Source organism: Phoxinus phoxinus, assembly GCF_949152265.1.
Source record: "Phoxinus phoxinus genome assembly, chromosome: 23".
NCBI lineage: Eukaryota > Metazoa > Chordata > Actinopteri > Cypriniformes > Leuciscidae > Phoxinus > Phoxinus phoxinus.
In genome coordinates, this window is record NC_136898.1 from 15,464,557 (window position 1) to 15,474,966 (window position 10,410).

The following is a 10,410-nucleotide window of genomic DNA, read 5'->3' on the forward strand; positions in this document are numbered from 1 at the left end:
ATTGGTTGGTTTGGATTTTTCACAGAAAATACTTTCTCTAGTGTTATTCCTGTCACTGAATGTTTGTTTCATTCATCTATCTATCAATCTATCCATCTAACATCAAGTCCGTCTAAAAAAAAACAGGAAAAACTGAGACTGACTAAATCCAGAAGAACTCTGAGGCAATGTCTCCAAGACGCTTGAAGAAAATAACATAATACACTACAGGCTTGTTTATGTGAAATTGAGTTGTCCTGTCCTGTCTTGAATTGAATCAATTTTGGCTGTTATTCTTGTTTTGCCACATATTAGCCAACAGGACACTTCTGGCTGCAGAATGTTGCTAGACTCAACCATGTTGACAAGTGTGAATTCTTAGCTTGAGGCAACTTTGAGTCACCCAGGTTTTGGCTGCCTCAGATAACACCTGAAACATGAGGTTTGTGCTTGAGATATGAACTCTGATCTTTATAAATATTTAAATACATTTAGGTCAACAACTTCTCCCGCGTCAACAACTCACAACAGACACTGATATATCTAATCACCTTGATTATGGAATCCATTATCAGTTTACCACTCTTGAAAGCCAAGCCATGGCCAGACTCCATAAAACAGTGACATCTGGTCTAATAAGTCCTCCTCAAGACCTGTTTTTAAGTATTCATAAATAAACATTATTAAATAAAAATACAAACAAATTGTTTTAGACTCTTAGCATTGTTGACAGTTTTAATGTAGGTCTAAACAGTGCATACAGTTTTAATGTTTATGTAATATGTATATTTTTGACATACATCCTTAGTCGATACTATTTGACAACATTGCACATAATGCATTAGCATCATTTCAAGCTTATAATAGTATGAATAAAATAAGCTCTGTGAAGAGTAAAGACAAGAAATCCATGACTCTTGAAAGATTAGATTTCCTCACTGCTGACAAATGAAAAAGTATGTAATATAATGCAGAAATAAATAATTGGATTTCACTTGGTAGCAGGGAAGCAGTTGACCGTTGTTTTTGACCTCAAAGAACAGTAATACTGTATTATTGAAATGCAATTATATAATTTCACACAGTCCTGTCCTTAAATTGTTTACAATGTATTACTAAAAAATATATTAACATTTATAAATAAGATTTAGGTAAAAGAGGATTGAATAAAAATATCAACAATTTCACAGCTTATTTCGTAGCCGTCAACAGACGGAGGGACAGCTACTGGAGTTTTATTAAGATGAACTGTTTCTCTGCTCATCAAACAACAGACATTTGACCTGCACAAAAAGACAGAAATCAAACAACAGTGCAAGCAAAGTCAATCAAATGTAATTCTTATAAATAACACAATAGTGAACATTTATTTGCATCATACTATTTTTATGTTGTGTCCAATAACCGATGCACATTATAAACAACTAAATGAAGAATAACTTGAAGCAAACTCAGTATAATCAGGAGTACAAAAAGTGTTTGTGGTTATAATATATATACTGTACACTCACAGGCCACTTTATTAGGTACACCTTTTTTTCTTTTTCTTTTTTACTTCATTGGAATGGTACGAAAATTGGTAAAGGTTTTGGCATTTGCTATGTGAAAACAAAAAAAAAATCTTGGGCATGATTCAAAAAGGTTAAATGGTCCTAAAAAAAATAGCCACTTGTGTCAAAAATGACCGCATTGAGAGAAAAAAAAAAACAATTTCATCTAGTGAAAACGTTTGGTACTGCGGCCAAACAAAATCTTACTGAAAGACAATTTTTTGAGATATCGACCTCAAATTTGGAACACAACTTGTTTAGGTTTAAGGGCGTAGATTTTGTATTTTTGAAAATATATATTTCATATAAAAATTTAAAGTAGTATTTTTGTGCATTATTCATAACAATAAACGTAAAAGTCTGTAACTCTGTAAACTTTATTCACTTCAGCAATAATCTGCCAAGTGTCATCTTTGAAAAGAGATGAAAATTAAGTCTGTGCTCTAACGCATTCAAGATTTACCACAGTTTCAGTTGGAAATTTCATTTTCAGGTCTATGCTCAAAAAGTGAATAAATAATAATATCATATAATCATTGCAATAATACGTACCATAAAACCCCCTAAAAATACAAAATATTTAATAAAAAACATTATCGAACTAAAAGTGCAATCATTTCATTGAAAAAAAATTCAGGAAAACATGGGGTGACACTCCTGTCAGCGGAGAACAGGAAACTGAGCTACAATTCGCACGGTCTCCCCAAATTTGGAAAATAGAAGATTGCCTAGTCTGATGAGTCTCAGTTTTTGCTGCGATATTCAGATGGTAGGGTCAGAATTAGGTGTAAACAACATGAAAGCATGGATCCATCCTGCCTTGCATCACAGTTCAGGCTAGGGGTGGTTGTGGAGGATATTCTCTTGCCACTCTTTGGGCCCCTTAGTACCAATTGAGAATTGTTCATTAAATTATTACTAGCAAGGTTTACCTAATAAAGTGGCCAGTTGGTGTATTTACTTCTTATGTTATAATTATGAAAGTCTGAATTTCGACTTTTCATCTCATAAATATGACTTATGATTTTTTTTGCAAAATATGTTTATTTATGTATTATTAAAGTCTCCAGTATACAACACAGTAAGAAAGAAGTACACAAGTATTCCATTCTGAACACAACTGTGTGTCTACTTACTTCATGCCAGCGCAGTGTATCACGTGGCAGCCCAAGATGGCAGTGAGGACAACAGCTGACAGAATCCATGGCCTCCTCCTCCTCTTCCCCCCTCTTCATGTCTCTTGGCCTATCTGTGTCCCACAGGGGAAAAGATACAGAGCGAGAGGAGTGGGCTACTCCAAAATGAGGCCTAGGGTCTCGCTGGTAGTTCAAGCGCTCACCACTGGGGGGCAGTGTTAGATCCTCACTGTCCACCTGCAGCTAAAACAAAACTGTTACTGAACTGCTCCATCTAGTGTACAGATACGGGAATGACACGTTATATTTTGCAACGCTAACTCTCTCAGCTACATAATTTACAACCAGCTGAGTTGGTTGCAACAAGATCCTGAAAGCATGCCAGGTCAAATGAAATCTAACCCCTGAGTCTATCTAGTGTCAAAAAGGCTGACAAACTAGATCATTAATCTATTAACAGCATGCCCTATTGACACACATTAAAAACATGAGCTTGCCACTGTACCTGAGGTATGTTGAGGCCTTCAGTGGGTTGAGATTTCAAGCAGTACCAACAAAGTTCAAGGGCAACTCCTGTAGTGAAGTGCACACTCATTAACTTAGGCTTCTTCATGTGCCAACAAGATCTTTGAGCAATATTTCACTAGCTCTATAGTTTTATGTTTACTACAGAACAAACAGCCCAAAATAGCCAAAAGTAAATTAGGCCTGTGTACTGGCCATTGTTTCCCATCACCACCTGAGTAAATATCATTTGCATTTCAGGGTTGAATATTTACACAAGGACAAACGGTTCAGCATTTTTAAATGTTCCTTATCCGTATTATCAGTGTAAGCATTTATCAGTTGGGTAACAGTGACAGGTTTAGACGTACTCTGTGTGTGTACCGGAGTCGCTGCCAAGGCCTGTGTAATGTTTGGGGTCTGACCGGATTCAGGTTTCTCCTGTGTAACACTCTCACTGACACAACAGCTCCCTTCCTCGCAGGAAACGCTCTGTCAAGCAGCACAAAGAAAGAGAAGGATTAGCACAGTTTAGGAACAGTTAACACAACACGTTTTTGCGTTCATGTAAATGTACTTGCTGCTTTTCAGACGTTTAAAGATGCAAAGTTAAAATAAGAAAAACAAATGAGCTGAACTTTTAAAACTTGTCTCGCGGCCATGCGATTCTTCTTAATTTCGCTGCGCTGTCTTGCATTTTGCGTTGATTTTTAATTGTTTTATGTAACCATGCGCACTGCCCCTTGCATTTTAAGACGCCAAGTTAAAATCACTAAACATAGGGAAGACGGGGGCTGCATCCGAAATTGCATACTTCCCTACTAGATAGTAGGCGAAGAACAGTATACGACAAAATTAGTATGTCCAAATTCACAGTACTTATAAAAGAGTAGGCAAAGAGTACCCGGATGGCCAACTACTTCCGGCTGGATTCTGAAGTGTGCATTCGATGGACACTTTACTATCCCATGAGGCAGGCCATGTGTATGCGATTTCAGCCGGGGTATTGTTGTAACATGGGGGGAGTAACACTACACAACCAATTCCACCAATCAGGGATAAACTAGGAGTCCTATAATCATTTCAGTGTTTACCCACTTCCTCTCGGATCCTATAATGATTGGCTGCATCCGAAATCGCATACTCTTGAGTAGGTACTTTTTTTGAATAAATAATTACTCGATGGCCACTTAAAAAAAAAAAAAAATAGAGTATGTTCTATGTAGTATGAGTGTGTGTAGTATGAATGTAATCTGGACGTACTACATTCGCAATATTCTCATTATCATGTGACCTACGGTCATTTGTGTCGCTTCACTGCCATTCACAAATCCTTTCCCGTGGCCTCATCGGATCGTAAAGTGTCCATGCACACTTCAGAATCTCACCAGATGTAGTAGGTCATCCAGGTACTTTTTGCCTACTCTTTTATGAGAATGCTACTGTGCATTCGGCCATACTTCTTTCGTCACGCAATGTTTTTCACCTATTTATACAGGGAAGTATGTGATTTCGGATGCAGCCATTGTCAAAGCTGGAAATAGGCACAAGCAGATAAAGAAAACACTGATTAAGTGGTGAAAAAGTAATTGTTTTGGCCAAAACACCCTGCACTCCAAGGTTAAAAACATTAATTTGTCACCATTGTGACTCTGAGAATATTCCCACATAGATACACTCGCACATTAACAGTGTTTTTTACACAGGTGCAATGGAGTCAAGTGGTTCATTAAGCATCAATATTGTTGAGGAACTTTGTCCCGTTAGACTAATTTACACGCATGCAAACACTCCTGGGTCAAACAGAAAGTGGATTTGTTCAGTTACAGAGAAAGAGCCATTGTTTTGGATTGTTCTCTTGGATTGTTTCATTAAACACATTTTGTCAAACATATTGCATAATGTGGCCTCTGTTTTTGCATCTTTTGTTTAGTTGAAATGTTACTTAGCCTACATCCTACCCCGGTATAGTGAGGTTGTAACAAAAACACACCATGTATTTGACATCAACTCAAAAGGGCTGTGAGATTACAGAGGTTTGAATTTGTGTCTTTTGTAGGCTAGTAAACACATGTGGATACTTTCTTTGTATAAAGGTTTAAGCTCTCAAAATTTCAGTTAGTTAAATGCTGAAGCAAAAAGTGTTAAAACCATACCCGGTCTTTCCTACATGAATAAAGTGAAGTTCAACTTTTAAAACGTGTCTCGAACTCAAAAATTGTGTGTTCTCTTCCATTTCACTGTGCTTTCTCGCGTTTTGTGTTGTTGTTGTTTTTTACAATTGTTTTATGTAGCCTAAACATGCGCGCTGTGAAGTTTAAGTAAATAAAAGTTTAACGTTGTTAACATTAAAGTTTCAAACGCGTCTGACCTGGAGTTCTTTTCCATTTCACGAAGCTGAGTTTCGCGTTTTTTAAACACCAGCTCCACAGACTGGCCAGAACGCATTCTGTGTGATATGCTCTTTCTGACCAATCAGAATCAAGAATTGTAGCGCGCCATGTAATAAGCAACAATGTCAACAGGTTCATCTTAATTGAAACTGTATGGAATTATGATCATTGAAACTGAAATATTTTTACACACACACACACAACTAATCTAATTTAGAGAATAACTGCTACATGAAAATCCCTAAATTCCATCATTATTAATCTCTGTACTGATTGGTCCATTGATAAAGAACAACTCTGACCTGCTGCTGTTCATCCTGTGGAGAGTTTTGTTCCTTGTTGCTGTGATCACTCGAACTCATTCTGTATTTGTCTAAGAAAGACTGAGGGTAGAGATTAAAAGCACATGTTGTTTTTGTTTATTTTTACATTTGAATAAAATCCTTAACACATGGCTTAACTTCTCCTCACACAGTCCCTAGACGGTCTAGTCTCAATTCCTGCTATTTACCCCTCGCCGGGAGGTTATCAATTAATCCATCTGTCTACGAATTACACTCAAGAGGCTTGAGTATCCCCAGCCGAGACCTTTTAACGCACTCTGACACTAGCCAAAACATCAGCAATTAAGTGTTGTGGAGCTCACTTACCCCACTTGGGCCGCTTGGTCGTCATTAACCATCCCCGCCATCTCACTGACCTCCCGTTTCCGTGGGACAACCTCTTCTGGTTTTATCCGCTCTCTAGTTCTCTCTCTCTAACCCCTTCGTCTCACGAAACGGAAACTGTGGCTATTCAATATTTGATGAATCTCAATGGCTCACAAGCAGATTTGCTGTAAAGAGTGACAGCAGTGGAGCTCAGGTGTCAGGCCTCGTCTGCCTCAGTCAGTCAGCAGTCTGGACTCCCCAGCTAGGGATAAACACCCCTGAGGGACATTTTACCCCATCTGCCACAATAGCACTTGATGTAAACATCAAATGGATTACGCCCTAGAGACAAGAGGTCTGTTTGCACACACAGTGTGGACCTAATATAGTACCAAAGAGTGAGTGTGGGTGCATGTGGAGCAATATCTTTGAGTGTGTGTTCAAGTGTTGTCCCTGTGGGCTATTAGAAAATAGACTCTCTTTAACCACACTTTAACACTCTCTCATTTCATTTGTCTCCTAACAATGTCCGACAGTGAATATGCATAACTCACAAAAGAATTCTGTCATTTGTTCTGCATTACCGGCACATATCGTGTATATTATGGATTGTGTTGAATAACATTCTGGTTGCATTTTATAGCAAAATTTTAATGTATTCTAAATATGTCCAATTAAATAATATTTATTTAGTACTTTTCACATCATTTATTAAAATAACCTTGGTAAATAAATACATTAATATATCTGATTATCTTAGAAAACATACAAATGTAAATAATTGTGTGTGTGTGTGTGTGTGTGTCCTAGGCTGCGTCTGAAAACTGATAAATGCTGCCTTCGGAGGACGCATTCTAAGGTAGCAAGGCACGTCTGAATCCAATGTTAGCTTCACTTCCTGTCTCCTGAGATACCTTCATATCTGATCGAGTTTTGAAGGCAGTGTCCTTCGCTGCCTATGATATCCCACAATCCTGTGCTTTCCATTCTGTGACAGTTGAGTAAAGATGAAAAAGTAAAGAGAAAGAAAAGATGACATCTTAAAGTCACGGTCGGTGATCATTTTGTGTCTAAATGTAAGTTTTTGACCAACGTTTTCCACTTCTGATTGGATTTCAACTGAAAAATTACTATTGTAGAGATTAAATATTTGCTTAGTTCTCTTGGTTCTTTGTTATCCAGCAGCTGCCATATGTGACCCTGGACCACAAAACCAGTCACATGGGTCAATGTTTTGATTTATATAATCTGAAAGCTGAATAAATAAGCTTTACATTTATGGTTTGTTAGGATAGGACAATATTTGGCCGATATACAACTATTTGAAAATCTGGAATATGAGGCTGCAAAAAAATAGAAACATTGAGAAAATCGCCTTTAAAGTTGTAGGTATGTTCGCGATTGTGCTGCATTCACTCACTAAAATAAATGTTTTATATATTTACGCTACGAAATGTACAAAATATCTTCATGGAACATGATCTTTACTTAATATCCTAATGAAAAATCCCATATTGACCCATACAATGTATTGTTGGATTATGCCACAAATATACCCGTGCTTCTTGTGACTGGTTTTGTGATCCAGGGTCACAGTATATAGGCATATATGTATTGTTCAAAATTAATGTATAACTTTGATGAAAGGTTTTGATTCAATTAAAATGTTGACTACTGTATATATTTGTTCAGTTGCATTGTGTATTGGTTTGGTTCTGTTCTGTTCCTCTTGCCTTGTTTGTCCTGATAAACTGCCCAATGTTCTTCAGAAAAATCCTTCAGGTCCTGCAAATTCTTAAGGTTTCCAGCATCTCTTGCATATTTGAACCCTTTCCAGCAGTGATTGTTTGAGATTCATATCTTTTCACACTGAGAACAAATGAGGGACTCAAACACAACTATTAAAAAACATTCACTGATGCTCCAGAAGGAAGAGCCCGCGGACCATTTTTGAACCGGATGAAGATGTCCAAATTGTTCTTATTTTGCTTAAATGTCTTTTTTTTTCATTTAGTACTGCCCTTCGCAAGCAACAGAATATACGTAAATTAGGTACAATTTACCTTGATCTTCAAATTCAAAAAGATTTCACCCCCTGGCTCTAATGCATCGTGTTTCCTTCCATGGTTTCCTCCTTTAAAAATATAATATTTTCCTCATACTTTGATGGTTTAATCAAACTAGTAGGGTCAATAAAAACTGTTTTTAAAATATATATGATGGAGTTTTATATTTTAAGACTGAAGGTCAATTAAAAACTTTTAAATCTTATTTTTTTGTGACAAAAAAAAACAACAACATTGAAATCTATTACTTTTAACCCCTGGGACATAGTTGAAGAAACGCCCCTATATATGAGAGCGTTCAGTGCTAGAGGAGGCAGGCAAAGAGCTTGTTTCTCTGAAGGTGGTCCACCACTTTACAGAGCTGCTGGATAAGTACTTATAGAGGGTGAGTCACTCAGACCTTCACCTTTATTCTCTCGGTTTCACTCGCTCCCTCCATTCTCTCTGACTCTATCAGCTCCTCAACCCTATTCACCTCCCCCATTTCTTTTTTAAATGCGGCAGGCACCAACCCAACCGGCAGATGAATGAAATGTTGTTGTTTTTCCACTCACAGTTAACCTTCTGCAGGTGTTTCTGCAAAGCCGATCGTGATCAACACTTTTCAGTAGAATGGGTACTATTAGCTTGCGTGCGCAGACATGGTCGTAATGCACATGTTTCTATACTTCTATTTACATACACACACTTCGGAAAAGATAACCAGCCACATTAATCAGACATCACTTGATAGTTATGGCATTCCTCTTGTTTTACTGTCAGAGAATTCAAAGCTCTTTAATGGAAACATGACTGCCGGTGCATGCTGGGAGCCGAGAGCTCGACGCCTGTGCGCCCCTGCCAGTGCTGTCAAAGAGCATTCTCCCCCCGGCGGGTGAAATGGAACATTTTGAATTGATTCCGAAAGAAAATAATTTCACACGGTCTTTAATATGAAACCTCTGGTACGTGACATATTAAAGCTGCATGCCATTGCCCACATATCCGCCGCCATACATTACGACATGACAGAACAGCTACATTTGAAATCGACGAATGCTGTTTGGTGCCAGAAACTGGCGTAAATGCAAAAACATCCCGTGAGACACAACGGCAGACACTGGCAATCAGCTCTTAACGGACACACTGACAGCTCTTACGGCGAGAGCAGAGGGTATAATTGAATGGTAATTACATGGTAATTATCATCATGCATAAAGGTTTGGCATACAGAAAAGGATCGGGGGGAAGAGGAATTTTTTATTTGATCTTTTTTTTTTAACAACCTCTCCGAGATTTTAAATGATTCTGTTCAATTATGGCTAATCACTGAAATCCAGGAAGAGCATAAATGGGGGTTGTCTATCTACAAAGGCAGCAGAGAGCTTCAAGGCACTTTGAAGCACCTTAAAGCGCATGTGTCACGGAGAAAGTTTTATCCGAGAGTGTTTTTTCCCCGTGCCGTGTTGTTCGGTTTGGCTTGGCAGAATGCATCATTAGAGCTGCTGTCTGAGTCACAGTCATTATCAGGCACTTTTTTTTTTACCTCTGAAGTACTGGCGCCACTGTCATCAGAGCATCAGGCTGTGTTTATGCCTGATTTTTGCATGCGTGCGATCACGAGCAACAGATGGGGAACATGGGGCCGCAGTGAACATTAATGACTCGGAACGTTTCGTGTGTGAAGGTTTTGAACAGTCAGCCTTCCATTTATAGTAATTACCGGCGTAACTTAACAGACTCTTTGCATATTTCAATGGAACTGTTTCAAAATGGAGGTTGAGGCAGAACGTAAGTGGCCATGACTCACCAGCCTCCGACAGCAGCGCCGTGAGACTTCTCCGCACTTATGCTCATTCACGGCCCTCTGCGTTTTTTCCAACACAAAAGCTGAAAGAAAGAAATGAGAGAAACACATCAGAGGCTCATAAACGACTGTCCCCCATAGCCACTGCACTCTGGTCACTAATGGAAAATTTTCAAGCGGTCGTCTGCCGTCGCAATGGTTAATTTGCAGTGGGATTGACCACTAAAGGCAGCTGGAGCGAAAGCCACAGACATTTAGAGTGCATCAGTACGATAATGAACGTCTGTTTGGGGTTAAATCCCACTATTATTGCCCGGCGTAAGGTCTTAATGGCGCCTTAACCAAA

The 10,410-nt window shown here is 38.5% G+C and overlaps 1 protein-coding gene across 3 annotated transcripts; it reads right to left on the bottom strand.

Moving 5' to 3' along the window:
- Positions 1–690: 690 nt before the first annotated feature.
- On the bottom strand, positions 691–6,442 carry LOC306991184 (uncharacterized protein). 3 transcript variants are annotated; one of them, XM_079598812.1, is made up of 6 exons: positions 6,213–6,442; positions 5,865–5,945; positions 3,541–3,661; positions 3,171–3,238; positions 2,666–2,908; positions 691–1,262 (listed from the first exon to the last, which is right to left on the bottom strand). In XM_079598812.1, exons 2-6 carry the CDS (start codon positions 5,922–5,924, stop codon positions 1,218–1,220), a joined length of 537 nt encoding a protein of 178 aa, XP_079454938.1. In that variant the 5' UTR covers positions 5,925–5,945; positions 6,213–6,442; the 3' UTR covers positions 691–1,217. The 3 variants fall into 3 exon arrangements, with proteins under 3 accessions (XP_079454938.1, XP_079454939.1, XP_079454940.1); XM_079598813.1 differs by lacking the exons at positions 5,865–5,945; positions 6,213–6,442 and adding an exon at positions 3,808–3,910; XM_079598814.1 differs by lacking the exons at positions 5,865–5,945; positions 6,213–6,442 and adding an exon at positions 3,808–3,904 and having other exon boundaries at positions 2,666–2,902.
- Between the last annotated feature and the right edge of the window lie 3,968 nt (positions 6,443–10,410).

Coding starts and splice junctions, on each gene's coding strand:
- LOC306991184 (XM_079598812.1), bottom strand. CDS start 5,924: ATGAGTTCGAGTGATCACAGCAACAAGGAACAAAACTCTCCACAGGAT. Junction 3,239..3,540: donor GACTCCGGTACACACACAGA/GTACGTCTAAAC, acceptor ACTTCACTACAG/GAGTTGCCCTTGAACTTTGT. Junction 1,263..2,665: donor ATACACTGCGCTGGCATGAA/GTAAGTAGACAC, acceptor CTTTTTGTGCAG/GTCAAATGTCTGTTGTTTGA.